At 52.6% G+C, this 23,877-nt stretch overlaps 1 protein-coding gene across 1 annotated transcript; it reads right to left on the bottom strand.

Annotated features, from left to right (window-relative positions):
• Positions 1 to 2,017: 2,017 nt before the first annotated feature.
• TFAP2E (transcription factor AP-2 epsilon) lies at positions 2,018 to 18,343 on the bottom strand (the record flags this gene model as incomplete). Its single annotated transcript, XM_027058204.2, has 6 exons — positions 2,018 to 2,678; positions 4,398 to 4,539; positions 5,078 to 5,196; positions 6,549 to 6,771; positions 17,249 to 17,300; positions 17,843 to 18,343. Coding segments are annotated over 6 exons (1,320 nt in total), but the record flags the coding sequence as incomplete, so codon positions are not given.
• Between the last annotated feature and the right edge of the window lie 5,534 nt (positions 18,344 to 23,877).

Genomic DNA, 23,877 nt, shown 5'->3' with positions numbered 1-23,877 from the left:
GAGCATACATACTTCCAGCCTTTCCTCCATTCCTCCTTTCATATGGGTGGGATGAAGCAGTGAACCTTCTTGGGAAAAGAAATCACATCTTTGGACCTTTCCCTAGGAGATGCTTCCTGGACTTCATGTTCCCTTAACTCCCAGCATCTTTGTCTGATGACACACCTGCAAAGAACTGGGGAAGAGCATTCCAGGCAAAGAGAACAGTGAGTGCAATGACCCTGAGGCACAAAACTAAGTGGTAATTGCAGCAACAAAAAGGAAACTAGTGTGGCTAGAGCAAAGGGAATGATGAAGAGAATAGTTGAAGGTTGGAGGTAGACAAAGTCCAGGTCATTGCAGGGCTTAGTATGAAGGTGTACCAGTAAAAATAGACCAGTTAAAAGTTACTTCAGTAGTCCTGAGGACGAGGGTAGTGGCAGAGGAGATAAAAGAGGATGGACCTGATGCATTGGGTGTAGGGAAAGAAATAGGACTCCTCCATTTCCAGCTTGAGCAGCTGGGTGGGGAGTGGTACCATTTACTGAGAGGGAAACTGTGGAGGAGGTCAAGATTTGAGAACCTGGTCACGTGCTCCATTTTGGACATAAATTTGAGATGCCTGGTAGACAATCCAGTGGAGACATCAGACATCCTGATTCACATGCAAGCCTCGAGTTCAGGCAGAAGTCCCCAGGGAACACCAACAGAGGTCAAGTAGAGAACGAGCCAGAGTTGGAACCATGGAAGTCGGAGAAAACCAGAATTTGGGAGCCACAGAGAAGAGTGTTTCAAAAAAGAGAAAGTGGTCAGCCTATCAAGTGCTGCTAAGTCCAGAAAAAAAGGCCTTTGGATTTGACATTGTGGCTGTTGATCACCTTGCTGAGTGGATTTCGATAGACTGGTGGGGGTAAAAGCCAGATTGAAGTGGGTTAAAGAGTGAATTGGGGGTGAGGAAGTGGAGGTAGAGGTATAGCAATCTTTCAAAAACTTTTAACTGCAAGGGAAATAAATGGGGAAGAGACCCTAGAACGTGAGTGCTTTGGGGAGTGATGTAGTAGATGATTGTGTAGATGGAGAAACTGATGGCTACAGGAAAGAAAAGATGCCTAGCGAATGAAATCCTCAAAAAGAGCCGAATTAGCATCGGGGACACACACGCACGCACGCACACACACGTAGTCACGAGCATTCATGCTGACACATACAGACCCACCACCAATGGTCATGGTAACATATCACACAGACCTAACAGCCAGACTGACACATTTACACACAGGCCCACAAAGTTACAAGAGTACATGTACAGCCCTGGGATTCACACACACACACACACACACACACACACACACAGAAGTAACAGACGCTGACAAAGCAAATAGACCCACTCTCTGTACCCCTCACACAGAGGTGCCCACAGCCCCTTCCAGTGATTCCTCCTTAGAGGCCCCTTGCTCTCTTGAGAGGCAATCCAGGCCTGGGCTGAAGAAGGACAGGGAGGTTTCATACCCAATGAATAGGTTTTATTAAGAATGAGAAAGCCATCGGAGAGTCAAAGAGGTACACGGACTGCAGGGTCAAGAGAAACAACAGCAAGTACAAAATCCCCATGACAACCTCAGGGTCCCTGATACAATCTTTCTTCCTTCCCGGCCCACCCACAGCCCTTTGCGAGCAAAAACTCCCTCTCCATCCTGGTCCAGCCGGACGTCTTGGTGCGTAAGCAGAAAACAGTGAAATGAGTCCTCCACTCATTGGGATAAATAAGTTGCACTCGACATTTTTAAACTTTCAAATTTAATTACAACATACATAAATAAATAGGACAAACAGCAATAGGACTGTGAAGTGCAGCCTGGATTCAAGTTCTGTAATTTGTGCTTTATCTTTGCTCCTTGGGGTTTCCTCCTGCCCACTTCTTTCCAAGAGTGGGATGGTTCCAAAAAACCCACGGGGGCCCCCTGCCAGCACCCCTTTTCTGGGGGTAGGAGATTCTGGGATGAGGGCACCAACTCCTCAGCACCTCTGGTTTGTTAACAATTTCCCTCCTGCCATCAGTAAAAACAGCAAGGTTTTGGCCTCTAGGAGAATCCACCGCCGCCCAGGTGCCCTGAGACACAGGGCTCAGCCACAAAACCAGGCTTCTCCATGCCAATTCCCTGTCCAAGCACTTGTCAGCAATCAAGGGTCAGAAAATTGCACCCATGCGACAGACATCTGGGCCCTTAACTTACCAACAAACCATCGCAGAGAGGCCACCTCCCCCTCTCCCTCTCACCCACGGTCTCTGGATGAATGTTCTCTTTCTGGCCTGATTCAAGCTCCACCTTTTAATCCTTTCGGGCCCACCCCCAGGAACTAAGGCCTCATTTCAGGCCTTGGGAAACGCTCTGGGATGAGGCAGTGGAAGAAGCATTTATTTCCTGTGCTTGGCATCCTTCTCTGAAGCCTTGGTGTCACCATGCCCACTGCCTGCACCACTTAGAAACATCTTGTCCAGCCCCTTGAGTGACTCCAGCAAGTAGTTCTGGAAGGCAGAAAGGGCAGCACAGATGGCGGGCCCACCAAAGCCATGGGTGATAAGGCTAAAGTGTGTCAGGCAACTCTGTACTCCGGGCTCCAGGATGAGTGCTGGGCGGCTGTTGCCCAGTGGTGAGCGGTCCTGAGCCATCAAATCTGCAAACTCCTTGCAGATCTGCCTGGTGGAGGGAGGAAGCAGGGGTGGAGGTTAGAGGACAAAGGTCTGAGCTGAGAGAAGGACCTACTGTGTGCAGGCAATTTTTATATATTTATGATTGCTGACACTGTCAATAGTCTGCAAGTGATGGTCATACCCATTTTACAGAAAAGGAAACTGGTTTGGAGACATTAACTGACTTGCCCAATGTCACACAGCTAGTAAATGGCATATGCCAATACTCTACAATCTCTGCCTGTGGATGTCCTGCCCACATTCACAATCCAGCTCTACTACCTTATCCAGGAAGCTTTCCTTGATTCCTTCCCCACTCCCATCCCAAACACCCAGTGCTTCACAGAGCTTTTTCTTTGAAATAATTAGGGAACAATCCAGAATCTGCCTTGAAGAACTAAAATAATAGTTAGTGGTGAATATGAATTGAGGCCTAGATGCTGTGCCAAGAACACTGTATGCGTCATCTCACTTAATCCTCACAACAGATACATACTGTTATTAACCATTCTCACCACGTAAGAAAACTGGTTTCAGATAGGTTTGGTGACCTGCCCAAGTGACTAAGCTGGGATTTGAGTCTAGCTCCAGTTCATGGCCACTATTCATTTCTTTGCATCCTGCATGTGGCTCAGGAAGGAGAACATAACTCCTGTCTCACCTCTGCCTCACCGTGGAAGCCAGTCAGCATTTTACACATGACCAGGCCCCAGAGTTGATGAGTTCATTGATGAATGAGCGAGGAGAGTCCTGTCCTGGATATGTTTCTCCAGCTACGATATGAACTCAAACGTCCCAGGAGACACAACAGTTCTTTGAGTCTGTGACTCCATTTCTGCCTTAGAAGCCCTGAAGGAGGGAGAGTGGAGGTGGGGGACTGGATGTTGTTCTAAGCAGCAGGTGTGAGGGCAGGATACAGCCAGAAAGTCAGTTGCGGTGGGTGGGGTTTGGGCTGGCCAGATTGTAGGGTCCTCAAAGGAGTCTGGACTTAACCCTTCTTACCTCTTTCTGCCTCTTCTTGCAATGGGACCCTTCTAAAAATGAAATCTGAATGGAATACCAGTTCATTAAATAGGCCCTAAGGCATCGCACAGAACCTAGTTTGAAAATCAATGCAGTAGCTGGGGCGGGGGGGTGGGGTGGGCATTGAAGGTTCTCATGCAGAGGAGCAGTGCACGTGCAGGAAATCTGAGGGAATGGTTGGGCACTGGGATGAGGTCTAGGAGTGAGATTAGGAGACCAGAGTTGAGGTTGTAGCATGTGAGTGGTGGTGAGGGAGCCACCAAGGGGATTTGCAGAGGGGTCAGGTGTGAAGCAAGGACAAGAGAGGGTCAATTTGCAGCTCGGTATGTCTTGGTGCCCTGAGGGAAGTCACCGGAGCAAAAGGGCCTATGGGCAAGGCTCAGGCAGGGGAAGCAAGACCACCATGTTGGGACTGGGGCTGGTGATGCCATGGGGCAGTGTATGGACGTGTGGGACGCACACATGGGCCTATGTAAGCCTGTCTGTGACACCATTTTTGCTGATGCATAGAACCCAGAAATGTTCACGTGTCCACGTGTGTCCCTGTGGGGCCACTTGCACATCATGTGTACATGTGAGTGGTGTCCAGTGCACCCATGCTTGGTGTTTGTGTCTGCATTGCACCTACACGTGCCTATGCATGGCGCCCATGACAGCCTGTGCATGGTGCCCCAAAGCACCCATGCGTGGCGCCCTCACTCACTTGGCGGCCAGCAGCATGCTCTTGCGGCTGTGCAGTTCCCCGGGGTCAGCGTGCTGTCGGCACAGGTACTCGGCAGCTGCCTTGGCTGGGAACTCAGTCTCACAGACGTAGCCAAAGTCTCGGGCCAGGTGCACGGCCTCTCCTGCGGGGAGGAGAGGCAGAGCAATGAGCTGTCACTACAGCCAGGTGTACCTCTGAGCCTGGAGCACAGCCTTGGACCTCAGACCCCCTGGCCAGGGGCTATTCTGCCCCATCCTGCTTCTATAGATACTTCCTATGGTTTCCCTCCCAGAGCAGCCTCAGACCTAATCCCGTTGCTCTTGGGGCTGTGGAGGATGGGCTCTGAGCTCAGGGGTGGCAGCTGAGGCCACCATGTATCCCAGAGCCTGGGCTCGAGATGATCGAGCCCAGAGTTGTCAACGTCCAGGGAAGGGACTCTTATCCCCTCATCCCTTTACCACCTCCAAACACTGGCCACGCCTCCCCTACCCCCACCTCACCCCCATGCACCTGCATGTGTATGCATGCCCATGCGCATAAAGACTGTACACATGTATCACACACACCCCTTACTCATACATGACACACCCTCTTGTCTCAGGGACAGCCACACGCTGTCACACTGGGTGACATAGTTCCCCTCATGCTCACACTGACACCCATCCTCAGGCCTCACTCACCCTCCACCAGTGAAGTCAGAAGTGTCACATTGGCGGCCTTGCGACGGCCAGCTGGCAAATTGAGCCCAATCTTCTCTAGCCGTTCACGCAGGCAGCGGCCTCCATTCTTGGACTTGGCCCTTGACATGCACAGGGGAGAGAGACAAACAGACACTATGAAGACAAGAAAGAAGCGTATGTCTAAGTGATCCCAACAGGCCCTTTCTGCCTCCAACAGCCTGTGCCAAGGCTTGGGTCTGGCCCTGGGGATGTTCAGGGGCCTCTCTCAGCCTCTTCCCAATATCTTCCTAACCTCACTGGCTTTGCAGCCAAGATGGGGGTGGGGGGGGTCTAGCACCCTGCTGTAAGAGCCACTCATATCTCTCCAATCCTCTCAACAGCAGGGATGGCCTGGGGTGGGGAAGGGTAGGCCAGAATCTTGGGGTCCTTTTTCCCCACTTTAGCATACAAGCTGAGCCATACACAGATACCCAGGGACACACAGACCCATGTGCAGAACATGCACACAGAGAGACATAGGGACACACAGTCACCCAGGGACACATATATAAACACACACAAATGAACATACACCCAGGGCAATAACGACACACACACATAGCCACAGAGTCAGGCATATGCAGACACACGCAGACTTAGACACTCAGGGACACAGAAACACATGTTCACACCAAGCCAGGATCCCAGGGACATATGTACTGACAGTCATGGACTCATACAAGCCTCTCTGGGGTGCTCAAAGAGACCAAGAATAGAGATACGCCCACATGTGCACAAATGCAGCCTCCACACAGAGCTACAGACCTGTAAACACACATATGTCTACCTCCAGAAGCATGTGCAATCACACACAGAGCAGGACACACTCCAGCCAACACACCCCACTAGAAGTAACACAGGAAACCCACACTCATGAGAACATATACTTCTGGCTGTCCCCCATACACACACACACACACACACACACACACACACACACACACACACACACACTGTCCTCAGACACATCAAAACTCCCAGCCCTGAAGCACAAATACTCTCCCCAGGCACAAGGATGTGCACAGAGAGGGACAGACACCAAGCTATGAAGACAGACCATGGACTTCAAAACACAAACACACCAGAGAGGTCCATGCTCCACAGGGAATGGGGCGTCCCTTCCTTGGGGCAGGGGATGAAGACGGCATTTTCTCTTCTCCAGACCCAGCCTTGTCTGTTCTGCCCAAAATGGTTAAGCCCTCCATCCCTTCTCTGTGACCAGGCATCTTTCCCCACCTCCACCCCCAAGCCCACAGACCTGTAGGAGCTGCTGGGGACCTGGGCCTGCCCCCCAGAACAGGCACAATTCCCCAAGGAGGCAGAAATGGAGATGAGGCTGTGGCCTGGGGTGAGACTGGCCCCTCTGTGCTCCCCTAAGGAGGTGTGAAATGACCTCGGATTTGGACAGGGAACTGTGGGCTGACTGTCCTACCTGCGAAGGACACCGCCCAGGAGGGAGGCATTGAGGCACTCGGGAGGTGAGAGCCGCCGCTGGACCTCCCCCACCGTCACCTTGTACTTGGATGTCGAGCTGAGCAGAGAGAGCCGGCCTGGCACGGAGCAGAAGACCTCACTGGGGTTCGTGATGCCACCAACCAGGCTGTCTTTGGCCAGTGAGAGGGCCGAGAGGCTGCTGGCTTTGCAGGGGATGGGAACTGCAGAACAGAAGCAAGAGCAAGGGAGAGAGAAACACTGAGCCAGGGACCACAGGGCACCGGCTCTAGGCAGCTGTGCAGTGGGAGAGTCGAGGAAGCACTGACTGTGTGCTGGGCACCATGCCACATGCAGGCACACAGCTGAGTCTAAACATCGCAGCGCTTGAGGGCTATCCTACTGTCCCTGCTTCCCAAAAGAAGAGACTGGGGCACACTGAGGTTAACGTGATTCACTCGAGTCCACTCAGCTAATGGGTGGTGGAAATTGAATCTGGAATTGCCTGGGTCCTGAACCTGCGTTCCTTTGCTGAGCGAGGCTGGTTCCTTATTAAAACTCAAAAAGCTTCTGCAGAGTCCTGGAGTCTGGGCAGGTGCAACCAAAGAGAAGGTTGGAAATACAGAGACAGGCTCCCTGAGTCACTGCAGCAGGGCCCAGCTAGGTCTGCACAAACGAAAGGAGTCCCCAGCTTCCCCTGCCTGCTTGTGATCCCCACATTCCACCCTCAGACCAGTGAAGGCCTGGAGACTTTGGACTCCCACATGCCAGGAGCAGGAATGTTATGCTCCCATTAGGCCTCTGACGCTGTCCCCATCCCTACCAAGTCACTATGGGATGCTCAAGGAGACAAGAATAAAGAGATACACTCCACAGCCCCTTTCCCAAAAACTATCGACTAATCTATGTAGGACAGAGAAGGGACTCTTTTCTCAAACCCACTTAGATGCTCTTGGCTCAGAAAGAAAGTTCTTCCTCCATGCTCTTGCTTAGCCTCAAGTGGAAGAGAAAATAATCGAAATACTTGCTTCCACTTGGGCTTCTCTTCCTCCAAGGAAGTGAGAGCCTTGGGAGAGACAGTGGTCCTTGTGTGTGGGTTTGGGGTGTGTGTGGATTAGTGGGAAGCCTGGGGCCAACAGTTAACTGAACACTCACTATGCTATGTGCTCACATGGATAACTTCACTGAATCCTCAGAAAAATCCATGAGGGGGCTATGTTTACTATTCCCATTTTATAGATGAGGAGACTGGAGCCCAGAGAGGTGAAGCAGTGTGCCTGAGATCACACAGCTGCTAGACTGAGAACCAGTAGCAAGCCCTGGACTGTGGTCTCAAAGGCAGCACTCTTAGCCCTCAGCCATTCAGCAAATATTTGCCGAGCACTGTGTGCCAGGGAACCCAGAGGTAAGCAAGGCTGACCGGTTCCCGGCCTGGCAGAGCCCCTCCAGCTCTTCTGTCTCTGGATGTGCATTCCCACCTTCCACCAGGCCCCCAGCCAGAAGCCTCAGTGGTGCCTCCACACTGCCCTCTCCCACCACATTCTGTCCGTCACTTTGCCCTAAGGCTCTCATTTTCCCACTGGGCCCTGGATGCAGTCACTTCTCCACAGGTGCACAGACGCTCACTCACTTCCTGCCCCAAATTTGGCACAGCTCTGTTCTGGTCTCCCTGCCCTGCTTCAGAGGGATCTTTCCGAAACACATTGACCTCCAGACTAAAACCCATCAGTGCCCATCACTTCCCTGTGAATCAAGTGCCAGCGTCATAGCAGGCAGAATGATGTCGCCTATCATGAGTGCCAACTGTATACCAAGTGGACAGCTCTGTGAGGTAGATACTATTACCCATCCCCATTCCAAACTGAAGAAACTAAGAGTTCAGGAGGTTTGAATGGATGGTACAGCAAGTAGGGAGCAGAAATGGGTCTTGAACTCTGATCACAGACTCCAAAGTTCACATCCTTAATCATAGTGCCTTCCATATAACACCCTCTTGGTGTTCTGGCTGCTGCCTGCCCCTCTTGCCTGGTTCCACAGTTGTCCTCTAGGCTCTTAACCCACACTGATCAACAGAAATATACTGTGAGCCACATATATAAATTCAAGTTTCCTAGTACCCATTTTAAAAAAAGTGAAAAGAGAGGTGCCTGGGTGGCTCAGTCAGTTAGGCTCTGACTTCAGCTCAGGTCATGATCTCACAGTTCGTGGGTTCGAGCCCCGTGTGGGCTCTGTGCTGACAGCTCAGAGCCTGGAGCTGCTTTGGATTCTGTGTCTCCTTCTCTCTTTGCCCCTCCCCCGCTCACACTCTTATCTCTAAAAAATGTTTTTAAGTAAAAAGAAAACATGTGAGGTCAATTTTAATATATTTTATTTTCCCCCATGTGTCAAAAATACTAGCACGGAAACACGTAATCACTATTTGAAAATTATTAATGAGCCATTTTACCTTCTTTCCTTGTACTTAGTCTTCAAAATTCAATGTGTGTTTTGCATTTATAGACCATCTTAATTTGGACTAGCCACATTTAAGGTGCCCAATAGCCACATGAGCCTGGTGGCTCCCACAGTGGACAGCGCAGCTCTAGACTTCAAAGAGGGAGCACAACAGGTAACAAGGAAGCAAGGTGCGGGGGACCGGGGGCGCCCTGTGGAAAGCCGCTACTTGGCTGAGGGTTACCCCTCAGGACACACCAACAGTGCCAGAACTCCGGGTTGGTTTGTTTGCTGATGAAACCAGGATTCTGGATTTCTATGTGGAATCTCTGGGCCTTTGGACCCTGATGACCAATTCAGAAATTTAAAAACCCAGCACAAGCTGCATGGAACACAGTGAAGTGCCACCTGGGATGGGGGACCATCAGCGTGTGAGCTCTTTGAGCCCCACAGAACTGCTCACTGTCCATCCCCACCCCCACTCCCACGCCCACCCCCAGCAGGCCTCCTCCTTCCCAAGTGTCAGTGTGGGCACCATCCCCAGGGCATAGCTTCCTGGCCCCACGACCCCAGCCCCCTGTCTCCCTCCAGCCCTGACCTTACCACACTGAACCTTCGTGTCTGCTTCCACAGCTGTCTTCCCTCCCAGCCAGCAGTGCCTTGAGGGCAGGGTCTTGGCATAAATGGGCATCAGTGAATGTGGGATAAATGAGTGGAGCAAGGGCCCTTGAAACCTGAAATGGGAAAAAGAGTGATGGCCCACAGCCCAGATTGGGGGAGAGGGTGGGCGCTGGGAGAGCCTCATCCCTTTGTTAGTGATTGGTAGTAAAAGTGCCCTTCCTCCTGGGGTCCCCACTCAGGCACCAAGGAGGGGCCAAGAGATGAGGGAGAGGTGGAAAAGGGTGGAGGTTGGGGTGGTGGTGGTGGTGGTAGTGGATGTAGGGAGAATGAACAGCACACACTCTGTTCCCTGTGTGCTGTTCCCTGTCCCCAGAGCAGGACCAACTAGGGTGAGGCTAGTAAGGCACTCGCCTTGGGAGCAAAATTTAAGGGGGCACCAAAAACTCAGCAAGCGTGATAAACGGTACTTTAATCCAATCTTTTAAAAAATATGAATTAATGTAAAAAAGCCCTGGTGACAAAATATCAACATTTTAATTAGAAACAGGCTCTGATCCTGCCTCGCTGACCTTTTCCTAAGCTGAGTCCCCTCCCAGAGTGCGGAGCAAAGATGTCCTAACTCAACAGACACATGGACACGGGACAGGCAACCACAGCCATCCCCACCTCCCGCCCCAGTGTCTCCCAGGCCTGTGCACAGGCTCCCTCTTCACCTCTGTCCCTCTGCCTTGAGGGGACTTTTTTGGGGGTGATGGAACTATTCTATATCATATTGTGGTAGTTATATGAGTATATGTTTATATTTGTCGAAATTCAGAGAAATGTACACATAAGGTTACTTATACCTCAAGCTTGACTTAAAAAAAAAAACCTACAAATTAATAAGTTAAAAATAAAAAGAAGGGCAGAATGACTATCCTCCCTCCCATGACCCCTAGCCAGAGGGAGTAGTCAGAAGGAACAGAAAATTCTCTCCTCCAGCAACCTCCTCCATCCCAACTTCTATTCAAACGAGGGGCTCCCTGAGGCCAGGCCCCATAAGACAGGAGGGAGACCGAGGCTGTGTGGGGCTGTTTGTGCATGTGCAAATAGGGACATATGTGAGCATACGTGTGTCTCAAATGACTCTACACAAACCATGATGCCTGTCACGGACAGAGCAAGGAGCAAGGTTGTGCATGTGTGCACCTACTCACTGAAGGAGCGCTAATCCCCAGCTGTACACACAGACATAGTTTCTGCCCTCCTGAGTGTTGTAGGAATGTGGCACCATGCATATGGATATCTGGGAGTGCTTTTGCTCCTGTTGATACAGTTAAACAGAGTGTATGCTGGATTTATGCAAATACAGGTGCTGCTAAGTGTAGGTGCATGACAGGTGGACGTGTGTTTGTGTATGTGAATGACAGACTTTGCTGCTTCCCCCCACTTGTCCTCAGAGCTTCTTCCCTCAAAAATGTCAAGAAGGACGGAACCCAAGGTTAGGAAGGGGGTGGCATGAGAAAGGGACAGTCATGGAGGTAAGAATTAAACTAGCACAGACTGCAAAGCAGGGACACGGGTGTTTGCCTCCCGCACCACAGTGACTCCCGAGGCTGAAGTGGTATATTCATGGTGTCCCACCCCACACCCACCCCCATCACACAAGCAGAAGCCATTTACACACACACACACACTCCTACTACAGACACAAGAGCACCTAGTTGTTCAACGTGTCAGACAAGACTCACACCTGTCTACACACTCCATCCACAGGTGGTAGATACTGTCTGACCACTGAATGTGGGGAGTGTGCAACAGATTCTCCCAGAAGGCTGGTTAAAATTTCAATTCCGTCTAGAAGAAAACATAGGAGAAAAATCTTTTTGCTGGGAAACGAGTTCCTGGATACAACCCTAAAAAGCATGATCCATAAAAGAAAATAAAGTGGACTCAGTAAAATTAAAAATTTTTGCACCTCAAAAGACATTATTAAGGGAGAACCTGGGTGGCTCAGTTGGTTAAGTGTCCAACTTCAGCACAGGTCATGATCTCGCAGCTCGTGGGTTCAAGCCCCATGTCAGGCTCTGTGCTGACAGCTCAGAGCCTGGAGCCTGCTTTGGATTCTGTGTCTCTCTCTCTCTCTGCCCACCGCCAACTTGGACTCTGTTTCTCTCGCTCAAAAATTAATAAAACATTTTTTAAAAATTAAAAAAAAGATACTATTAGGAAAATTAAAAGACAAGCCATAAACTTGAAGAAAATATTTGCAAATCACATATCTGATCAAGGATGACAATCCAAAATATGTAAAGAAGCCTTGTAACTCCATAATAAGATAACCAACCCAACTGGAAAATGGTCACAATATGTGAATAGATATCACTAAAAATGATACATGAATGGCTAGTAAGCACGTGAAAAAGTGCTCAACATCGTTAGTCATTAGGGAAATGCAAGTTAAAACTATACTGAAGTACACTAGGATGGCTATTATAAGTCAATCAGGTGTAGGTGAAGATGTGGAGAAACTGGAACCCTCCCACGTTGCTAGTGGAAATGTAGAACAGAAGAGCCCCCTTAGAAAATGGCATGCCAGTCTCTCAGAAAATGAAATACAAACTTACCATAACATCCAGCAATTTCATTCCTAGGAATTTACCTAAGAGGGATGAAAACATATGTCCACACAAAGACATGCATATGAATGATCACAGCAGCATTATTCATAGTAGCCAAAAAGTGGAAATAATCCAAGTGTCAACTGATGAATGGATACATGAAATGTGTTTCCTCCGTGCAATGGAGTACAGCTCAGCAACGCGAGAAGAAACCAACTACTCTCAACTACTCTCACCTGCTATGACACGGATGAACCTCAAAAACATTATGTTTAGTAAAAGAAGCTTGATGCACCGTTTGCATATTTATATATTCCTTTGATATATCATGTCCAGGATAGGGAAATTTATAGAAAGAAAGATCAGTGGTTGCCTAAGGCTTGAGGTGAGAATAAGAATTAACTACAAACGGGAATGAGGGAATTTTGGGGAGGGTGATGGAAATGTCTTAAGATGGATTGTGGGGCCACCTGGGTAGCTAAGTTTGTTGAGCCTCTGACTCTTGACTTGGGCTCAAGTCAAGATGATCTTACAGTTTGGATGGTGAGTTCAAGCCCCACATCAGGCTCCTTGCTGTCAGTGCAGAGTCCACTTCAGATCTTCTCTGTCCCCCTCTCTCTGCCCCTTCCCCACTAGCATTCTCTCTCTCTCTCTCTCTCTCTCTCTCTCTCTCTCTCTCTCAAATAAATGAACTTAAAAAAAAAGGCAGATTGTGATAATGGCTACACAAGTCCATAAATTTACTAAAAATCATCAAATTTTACTCTTAAATGGGTGAATTTTAGGTATGTAAGTTTTACTTCAACAAATCTGTTAAAAAGTGCAAGTTCCAGGGCCACACTTCCACAGACTCTCACTCAACAGGTGTGGAGTGGTGCCCAGGAAATCTGCATTAAAAAAATTTTTTTAATGTTTGTTTATTTTTGAGAGAGACAGACTGCAAGCAGGGGAGGGGCAGGGAGAGAGGGAGACACAGAATCTGAAACAGGCTCCAGGCTCCGAGCTGTCGGCACAGAGCCCGATGCGGGGGCTTGAACTCACAAACTGTGAGATCATGACCTGAGCCAAAGATGGATGCTTAACTGCTTAACCCACGGAGCCACCCAGCCGCCCCGGAAATCTGCATTTTTAAATAAGCATCTCCAAGAGATTCTGATGTATGTGGCTCCTTGGCCCACACTTAGGGTATACTGGTCCCCATGAGTGGGGTACAGCTGGAGAAAGGTAGACAGGAGGGGTATCGACGCCCCTCCCAGCCCACCAGAGCCTCCTCATCTCCCCTGGGTGGCTGTTTCCTTCGGGCTAACCTTCACTTCACACAGGGGGGAGTGTATTGACACCTGATTGACTTATGATGTGGCCCTCAGCTACTATCCAAACTCTGTCTGCATGGGCACTGGTTTTTCAGTCTCTTTCTGGGGCAGAGGCCTGGAAGGCGAGTGAGGCAGGAATGCAGAAGTGCCAGATCAGATCCTGTCTTTATGCAAAACTCGGATTTTTGTTTATCATGGATTTTTGGCAATACCTCTTATTTTAAATTATTGCATTGAGATATATTATTTATCTACACCTTGCCTCAGAGGTGAGTAGTTCACTTACCTCACCCTAGGCCTGGCCCTGTAGAGATGCACTTGGAAGTCCAGACCCTCCCCCTCCCTTTCCTTCCCAAGAGCCAAGGAGAGCAGAGGAGAGGGTGGCTATTTACCTCAGCCCCTGCCCTGGAGACCCTGAGAGAGATTGGACCACAGAGCCCACCCTCAACTAGGCAACCACCCACTCTCCTGGTGGGGAGGAGGTATGTATCTTAATTCTCATTTTAACCACTCCCCTCCAGCTGTGGCTGTAGAAACCCCGCAGATTTCAACCTTTTTAACCTGTCTGGCTTTTTCCACAGTGGAGGGCATTTGCACATGCTGTGCCTAGTGTGGTGAAAATATCGTAGCCCTTTGTACACCCTCTCTCCCAGTGCACTCAGACTTCAAAACCCATCGCTCATTCATTCAACAAACACGCATGCACCTAGGGAGACCCATCCTAACCTCTCCTGTAGGAAGCCCCCCAGCCTCAGACACTCAGTGCTCCTCCTCTAAGCTCCCAAGCCACCAGTAGAGATCCCCCTCACTACCTTTCTCCGCTAGAGAATGTTCCCATCCAGGTCTGTCTCCCCCACCAGTCCCGCCTGCTTTCTGTGCCCCTAGGAAAGATTGCAATACTGTAGGTGACAAACATGGGCAGAAAATGGAGGGCTCTTCGCTTCTCCTTGGGTCGGCCTCGGCTCCGTCTGCCACCCCCGGACCCACACCCTGGCTGCAAGGGGCAGCAGACCGGGAAGTGTGTGATGGGGGCGGAGGCTTCGCTTCCCTCCCCTCCAGGACAAGTACCTAGAGTAGCCAAAGTTTTACAACCAGGGTCTGGGCTCTCGGGAGCTTCCAGGCTCCCCTACCCGGCGATACCCTGTGGTTGGAAGGCTGCTTCTGGGGTAGGGCTGGGGTTGCCTCCGTTTCGCACCCAGGATCTCAACTGCCCGCGACACAGCTGCCGCTCCCTCCAGGGCCGGGAGGAGCTGGAGGAATCTGATGCGTCAGCCAGCCAAGAATGACTTTCTGTAATTCCAAGGCCCAGGCAGGCCGGTGGGCCCCCACCACCCGCGGCGGGTGTCAGAGGTCTTCAAGATATTACAGGGGCTCCCGATGTCATCGGTAGGGCCTGAGGGCGAAGAAGGGCGCAAATCCACGCCCACCCCCCCCCCCCCCGGAGTCCCGCAGCGACAGCGGAAGTCCCTGGCGAAAAGTGCCCGCTGCGCGCAGGGCTCTAAGCCCGGCCGCCTGCTTAGCCACAGGGGCTCCGCGCCGTCACCTGCCTAGGCAGCCGCTTAGGTCAGGACCTCCGGGACCAGCTCTGCCTCGGCTTTTGCAAAGCTCGAAAGCGCCGGCACTGACCCTCTCTCCTCCCCAAAGGCGCGGCGCGCGGGCCCAAGGCCAAGCTCGCGGCTACGGAACCGGGCCCTCCCCTCCGCAGGGGTCCCCGGCTCTCACCCCTCTCCCTATGCTGCAGCGCTCCCGGCCGTGTGACCCGTCGTCCGGAGTGGGGCGCTCAGGTCGCCGCGCTCCACCTCGCTGCGCTCTCCCACCGACAGGCTGGCACTGCGGTGCGGCGGGTGTGCGCGCCCCCGGCCCCGACGTCTGGCGCGGCACCAGCGCCCACATCTTCCCCGCGAGGCCCAGCGGGCAGCCCCTCTGGACAATCCGGCCGCACTCACTGCGGTCTTAGGACCGCCGTCGGGGATTCCGGCGCACACCAAGGACCCGCAATTTATGGCAGCTGATGTCCTTTGAGAGAAACCAACTCGGGGCAATTCCAGTTCCTCCTTGCAGCCAGTTTCCTTGACCTGCTTGTGGATTGGGGTTTAAGGTACTCAGAGCCCCAGCTGATCCTTCTACCCTTCCCCAGGGCAGAGGATCCCGAGTTCCTTCCCAAAACGCGGGGGGCTGGCCTCCCCGAGGGAGTCAGTGTGCCTAGCCCCATCCCCCCAGGCTCTCCAGCCTGGGCAGAAGTCGGGAACTGGGGGCCCAGCGACAGGCTCTTCTTGCCAACTGCAGACCGAGCTCTTACTTCCGACGGGTTCCAAAAAGTCCACTAAACCAACGCAGCGCCTGCGACCTCAGCTCCTGCTCCAGGAAGCGGGGGTTCCCGGGGTCCTCTCCACCTAAGTTCCTGGAAGCCTGTCCCTTCATCTTCCCTCCCCCACCCCCTCACCCTCCATACTCTAGGTTGTCCAACTAACTCCCAGCCCCTGGTAACCCAGCCCCAACTCCTGGAAGTCCAGCCCCCAGCCCCCAATCCCACTCCAGCCCCCAACACGGGAGGGCAAAGCAAGCCTGGGGTTGAATTCTTTCTTTTGAAAAACAACTGGAGCCAAATCCCACAGGAGCAGCACCTGCCCCAGGCACTGCAGGCTTCATAGAATTCCTCCCAGGACACCCACCCCAAATCTAAGGAGCCCACCCAAAGCCTGTACCCCTCTGACTCTCTGTCTCTTTCTCTCTCTTTCTCACCTTTTCCTGGCACATCCAGAACCCGGTCCCCCAAGCAGGAAAATCCACTGGAGGGCATGTCTCACACCCCTGACTTTTACCAGTGCAGAGACACAAACACCCACCAAAACATACAGGGGGTGATCCTCATATGCTTAGAGATCCTCAGCACCAAAAACAAACAAACAAACAAACAAACAAATTCCAGGACACAACAAAGACCTTGATACACACATAGAGACCCCCAAACACTCAGAAATATACACTAACCTAGTGGGCACACATCACACACTTAGCAACAGTCACAGTTACACACCAAGAAATACCAGGAAGACACCTAGGAAAGAAACATATAGACATGTACAGGACCCTGAACTCACATCCAGGAGCAGGCAGGCCTTGGCCCTCCTGCACTCAGACTAACTGAGGATATTCACACACCAACTCATATAACTCTAAATGTGTAAAGAGGCTCCTGAAAGAAGAGAAGACTCTTCAGGGAAACTCGAGTTTCTCCCACCCCCTAATCGACCCCAAGGCCCTGCTGGACAGGAACGCTTGCCAGGCTAGGAAATGGTAAGGCTCTGTAATGAGGAAATAATTTAATGAAACCCATGGGAATGGCATTCCCATTCCCACCTCTTAGGAAACAGGAAAGTAGTTTAACTTGTTCTGCAAATTAACTCCAGATCCAAAGTGCCCTCCCCTTCATAGGAAGAGGCCAAGCCCCTTTGTGGGGCATGGGTGGCCTGGGGAGCAGAGTGAGCAAGATAGGCCCAGCCCACCCCAGGCTGCAGGCTCTGGGGCCAACATGCCAACCTGCCCAGCTGCCCAGGCTCTGGCCAGAACCCCAGCCTTTGCTGCCCCCCTAATGGACTAGTAAGAGGGTCCGCTGGCCATTGAACCCAGCGACACATAGGAGGCAAACTCCACGGGGAAGGAAATGGGTCTCCACCCTGGGGAATGGGGTGGGGGGCCCAGTTCTGCCCTGGCAGATGCACGCTGTTCCTTACCTTTCTTGATCACAGACTGGTCCAGAAGGCTCATTCCCGGCTCATCCATGGCCTGCAAATAGGAGAGGCAGTGGTAAGGGTGCTTGTGGACCTAGTCCCCTGTCACTTCCCAAGCTCCTGCAGTCCCTGGTCCTGGTCCTGTCTGCTCTGCCCTCTGCTCACCACCTACGCTTGGGGTGACCCGCAGGACCAGGACTGCCGTGCAGCTGGAGCCCTGGATACCTCGCCATGCCATGTGAAAGGGGAATTTTGAACCTTGGACAGGCAAATCCTCTGCTTCTCTCCGGGGGCACAGGCTGCCCCAGCGGGGGCTCAGATGCCCCACGCCGCCCAGCGGAGAGCGAGAGGAGTGGTCGAAACCCCTGCCCATTTACTCCACCGAGGGTTGCCGCCATCCCAGCACCGTGCAGTGAGTCGGTGCCAGGACGCCTTAATGGCCAGGCAGCATCTAACCCAGACGTGGGACTCATCCTCGGAGTGAGAAGTCGCAGGCTGAGAGAAACGTCGGGCGCCCGCCTTCATCACCGTGCCTCCAGCCAAAGTCCTAAATCACCGCGGCCGGTCCTGGCCCATCCCGGACCGTTCGGGCCTCACCTGCAGGTCCTCTAGGCCGGGCGGCGCCGCCAGCCCTGGGAGGCCGAGGGGCGCGTCGGCCAGGCCGTGCGCCCCGTCGGCCAGGCCTTGCAGGAGCCGGGGCACGGCGGCGGCGTAGTCGCGGCGCGGGTCGAGGCCCAGAGCGCGGGCGGGCGGCGCCAGCAGGCCGGGTGGCTCTTCGTGGGCGCGGGCGGCGGCGCGGGGCGCGGCCCAGGCGGCCTGGGGAGGCTGCGGCTGTGCCAGGGGTGCCAGGCCGCCGTACGGGTCCCCGGCCAGGTGGGGAAAGGCGGCAGCGGCGTCGGGCGCCTGGCCGTAGGGCAGTGGCGGCTGCGGGTAGGGCGGCGGGAAGTAGGGCGGCTGGAAGTCAACGGCGGCGGCGGCCGGCGTGTGGCAGAGTGGCGGCGCCGGCCCGTAGGCCGCCTGGGGCAGGGACGACAGGCGGGCCCCGCCAGTCGCTGCGCCCAGCCCGTCGGGGCGCTCCTGGGGAAGGAGAGGGGCGCGTTAGGCGGCCCGCTGGCAGCTGAAAGGACCTCGGCCCTAGAGGACCCTCCTCAGCTCGCGGCTGCCGTCCTGCCCGCGTCGGGGGGCCTGAGGTCTGTCCCAGGGTGGCCCGCGGGCGCCGGAGCCTCGGGCTGGGACAGCGGTCTCGCGCGCGCGCACCCGCACGGTCCGCCGCTGGCCGAGTCCCTGTGGCCCCCTCCCTCCGAGGTTTCGTTGGAGGTGGAGGTCCGGCAGGTCCAGCACTCGGGGTCCCGGATCCCGGGCCCCGAGACTACTCACCATGGCGGGGTAAGTGTGCACCAGCATGGGGTGGGCAGCGCGAGGCACGAGGCGTGGCGGCGGCGGAGCCCTCGCCCGACGGCGAGCGCTGCGGTAAGAGGCGCGGGGAGCCTGCACAGCCCGCGGGGGTCCCTTTGGGGCGGCGGGGTGCCACTCGGTCGAGAGCCGGGCGGGCGGGCGTCGGGTCCTCAGCTGTGGGTGCCCCCGGGCGGATCCATGGAGGCGGGACGTGGGCCGGACGGGCGCTGATCACACTTGGAAAAGTCGGTCAACGGGTGCCCAGCGCCCGCCCTTCTTCCTCTGAGCGCAGCCCGCTCCATGCACTCCAGTTATAGTGGCGGGGGCGCGCTGGGCCTCCGGGGCGCGCATTAAAGAGACACGCTGTGGCCGCTTTCTCCCTTCTCCCCAGCGACCGTTCAAGGGGAGGCGGGGCTTTGGGGCGACCCCATGGGGTGGGTAGCGGGGCGTGAATTCAATCCCCCCCCCCTCCCGCTTGCTCTGAGACGCCTTCTGGGCTCAAATCCCAGCTGTGGTGAAACAGAGAAGGATTGGAAGCTAGGATGTAGGGGTCCTGGGTTTGAATTTCAGCTCTATCGCCTTTATTTGCTTCTGAGCAAATCGCTGCTCTTCCTGGGCCTCAGCTTCCTAGTCTGTAAAGTGGGTATCCGTCCTTTCGCTAACCACCTCACCGACTATGGATGTGGCCATCGTCAACGTGGAAGAAATTTGTGGGCTGAAGACTCAAGCCCACTGGCTCATGTGCGCCCCCGTGTCAGCGTGCATGCACGTGCGTGCGTGTGTGTGTGTAGAGGACCATCACAATCTTTCTGAATGTTTCTGGATCAAAGACCCTCAAAGAGTGCCCTCTGCACTCAGCCTTCTGGTGGCTGATAACTCCCAGCGCCAAGCCAGGGTCTGAGGAACCTGGACACACAAACTGAGAGAGAGTTGTCCAGCAGGGTTCAGCATGAGTTCCACCTGAGAAGGGCTCCAGGTGTTTCTGAAGCCACTAGAGCCTGGGCTGATTGAATATGTGTGTAACTTCCCCACGTGATGGTGTGCAGCCATCACACTTAGGCTGTGTGTGTGTTATCATGGCAGGCACTGGCTGGCTCTCAAGACCATTTTGGTCTCTGCAGTCTCTCCACCTTTATTTCTCCCCAAACCCAACCCTCTCCTCCTGAGAAGAAGGGGCAAGGATGAAAGAAAGGGAAATGAGAGGAATACTAAGAAGAATAGGAATTTTAAAAAGCAAAAGATGGGTAAAAAAAAAAAAAAAGCAAGAAGATGCTCAGGCCAAGGCATAGAGGAAATAACCACAGCAAGCACTTATGACAGAGTGTGCTGTCACTTCGCCAAGTACCTGATGAATACTGAGTTGTATCAGTCTCACATTCTCTGGTGAGGAAGAAGAGGCACAGACAGGTGAACTGGACTTGCCCAAGGTCAAGCAGCCAGGTGAGTGGCAGCACCAGGGTGGCCTGCCTCCAGCCTTTCTATATAGTGCTGGGAATTACTATCCTGTACTGCCTTCCTCTCAGGCACCTAAGAATTTAGTTCTCACTTGCACCTACCTGTGCTCTTGAACAAGTCCCTCTTCCTCTCTGACCTCAGTTCCTGTAACTTCAACAGCAGCGGCCACAAAGTAGGGGAGCGCAGAGAAGACTAGATGTTTTCTGAGGCCCCTTTCCAGTGAAGCAGATGATGAGAAAGGAAAGGTGAAAACATGGAGGTAGATTACAGAGGACAGGCAGATGGACCCGTGGAATGTGTGTGGAGGAGACTTGTACTATTCCAGGGGTACGTGGCAGGTGTAGTGCTCAGGTCTGGGTCATCTCAGCCTGGGGGGCTGTGAGGGAGGAGGCTGAAAGCAGCATCCCTAAGAACCTTCTGGAAGCTGGAACCACCAGCTAGGGTGGTGGGTGAAGCAGAGCTGGACGGCACTGCTACCTCCATGCCCAGGCCAGACCAGAGGACTGGGGTATGTTTGCGTGTGTCTGTATACGCGGGTGTGTGAGTCTGTGATAAGAGGCCTTCTCCCCTACCCTCAAATTCAGCCAGAGGACATCAGAAGTGAGGCTCCAGGACAGGTGTATGTGGGTTAGTGCATGGCATGCAGGTTGGTGGACCCCTATGGGGGAGGTCCAGGAGCAGCAAGGCTGGTAATGCCCGTGCCCAGGTCTGGGGATCCTTCACTCTCTCCAGCAGACTTGGGAAAGCCAGGATGACAGGACAGGCCGCCTGTCCAGTGGCTTCCTTGGGTTTCTCACCCTACTTTGCTGTAACTTAAGACACCCCCTTCTTGTCTCGTTCTCTTCCTTTCTACTCTGACCACTCCTCAGCCTCCATTTCTATCTCATCGTTCACCCACATCCTTCATGTCAGTTATTCATTCTCAGTGTTGAGGCTTCCACATTTTCTTCCTGTCTACACTCTTCATGAGTGAGTGAGTGAGTTCCTTCTCAAGACTTAGTGACTGTTAGTTGGCTGTTCTCTTTCAACTTTATCTCTAGTCTGTATCTCTTACTAGATAGACCCACAGATGCAATTTCCAGGTGGATATTTCTTCCAGACATCTTGTTGCAGCCATCTTAAACTTTCCAAGTCCTCGAGTGATCAACATCCCCTCCACCCCTGCTACCCACCCCATCAACATCATGATCAACATCCCCTCCACCCCTGCTACCCACCCCAACCTGCTTCTTCCGTGTTCTACAGCTCTGTACACGGCACCACCATCCTTCAAATTAAAAACAGTCATCCCAGACTCTGACTTTCCCTTCACCCTCATAAACCAATCCTCATAGAGTGTCGTCATTTCTAACCCTTAAACATGTATTTCCACCCCTCTGTCAGCCCTTTAAGCTCCCATACTCTTTCTCATAGACCAGTAGAGTTCTCAAAGTGTGCTTCCTGGGCCAGCATCACCTACAACGTCTACAAACTTGTTACAAGTGCTACTTCCTGGAACTCACCCCAGACCTACTGAGGCAATAAACCTGAGTGTGGGGACTGGAAATCTGTGTTTTGATAAACTCATAAGGTGACTCAGAAGCTCAGTAAGGTTTGAGAACCACTGCCTAGACCATTACAACAACCCCCTAACTGGTCTCCTGCCTTCTTCATTCATTACTCTTCTGGCGCACCTCCAATTCCACTTAGCAATACGAATGACTGGACCAAAGGGGCGCCTGGGTGGTTCAGTCAGTTAAGCATCTGACTCTGGCTCAGGTCATGATCTCATGGTTTGTGAGTTCAAGCCCTGCAAGAGCCTGCTTCGGATCCTCTGTCTCCCTCCCTTCATGCCCCTGCTCTGCTCATGTGCACGTGCTTTCTCTCGCTGTCAAAAAAAAAAAGAAAAAAAAAAGAGTGACTGGACCATGTAACCCTCCTGTTGAAAACTCTCCTGGGGCTTCCCATGGCCCATCTTCAGGGAAAAAAAGTTTAAACACCCTAACCAGCATTCCAGGCTCTTCACAGCTGCAACTGATTTTTCTTTTCTGCCACATGAACTACCTCACAAAAAGATGAAAGGAGAAACAGAAACTGTGTCCTGCACTGGCTTTGGTGCATGGCAGGTGCTCGGTGAATGCTTATTAAATAAATGGTGAGTGGATGAGTTTATCAATTCCTCAGCTGGTTGAGGGATCTTTTTAGGAAGCCTCCATGACCCTCAGTAGCTAGACATAGAAGCCAGGTACAATCTGAGGAGATCATCTGACAAATGATTTTGCTTTATGGCTACTGGGGAACAGATGTTCATGATCTGCTACAAGCTACCAGGTTTTGTGACTGTAGACTCTGTCACTCTTCTCTTTCTGGGCTAAGGGACTCCTTGCTTGCTGAGTCATGGAGGAGGGGCATTGCTGTTTGCCCACTCTCTGGGACAGATGTGCCTATGTGGAGGCCTGGGATGTGCACAGGGGTACATATGCAGACTCTCCTGGGCACATGGGGACACACAACATAAATAGAGACACTCTTGGGGAACAATCCTACGCATGGAACACAGGACATGTATTGACACATAGGTGCTCATGTTCAGATATCACAGGCTCCCATTTGGCATACTTGGCATATTGCTCTTCTCCCAGGCTCAAATATTTCCCTCTCATTTCAGAAAGAGAGCTTGCATTTGGATTTGATGTTAAGAAAAAACTCAGGCCTGTCTCCTTTATTGATTGACACAGCCACCTTACTCCCAGCCTTTGGCAATCTCTCCTGCTCCCTGGGTCTGGCTGGTTGTTGGCAGAGCGGGGAAAATCTGGCACAAGGAGATGCTGAGGCGCCACCTGGTGGTTATATCTCACAACTGCAGCTCAGGTCCCCTTTTCTCCCTCGAAGCTGAATTGCCAAGAGAGAGCTTGGTCTTAAATTAGCCTAGCACCTTCCCCATTCAGGAGCCCAGAACTCTCTGACCATTCCTCACTAAAGTACAGAGCCCATTCTTTCTGGTGTTATAAGCCTTTCTGCAGGGTTTCACTCCACCTCAGGAGGGCAAGTACTTTGAGAGCAGGGACCCTAGGTGGTTGCCACTTGCTTTGGGCCCTTCCCTTCTCAGCCACTCCTATGGACTTTAAGACTCTACACCCACAACTCCCAAATCTGTCACTCTGCCCAGACCTCTCTGAGCTCCAGACTGCAGAAAGCAACTTCCTCCTGGATATTCCACAAGCAGCACAAACTCACCATTTACCAAAACGAGCTTGTATTTTGCATTAACCTGTTTCCCAGTGTTCCTGGTGTCAGCGAATGGCCCCATTATCCACTCAGTGGCCCAGATCAGGTATCCGGGAGGGCTCTTTATCCCTCCTCACTTCCAGTTAATCACCAAGCCTTATTAACTAACTCCTACCTATATATTTTTCCCATCTTCACGGCCGCTGACTTAGTTCAGACTTAGTACCTCCTCTCTGAGCTCCTTGCCTCAGTTGTCCCCCTTGTGCAGCCAGTCATCTTTAAAAAATGCGAACTGGATCACATTGTCTGCTAAAAAAAAATCTCAGCATGATCCCACCTCTAATCTTCTGAGCATGGCATACTACGATTTGTGAGATCTGGTTTATGCCCATTGGTCCAACCTTATCCCACTTTACACTCTGTGTAGCAGTAATGAGCTACGTGCAATTCCTAAGCTCACATGCCGTTATACCTGCTGTTCTGTTTGTCTATCTGTCAAGCCTCTCCTCACCCCCATGTCTCAGAGCAAATACTTCTTGAGCTTTCCCAGACGTATTCAGCCAGGCTGAGAGGCT

The sequence above is a fragment of the Acinonyx jubatus genome, chromosome C1 (assembly GCF_027475565.1).
Source record: "Acinonyx jubatus isolate Ajub_Pintada_27869175 chromosome C1, VMU_Ajub_asm_v1.0, whole genome shotgun sequence".
Classification (NCBI taxonomy): Eukaryota; Metazoa; Chordata; class Mammalia; order Carnivora; family Felidae; genus Acinonyx; species Acinonyx jubatus.
Note: the sequence above shows the minus strand (reverse complement) of the source record. Positions and strands in the feature narration are given on the sequence as shown.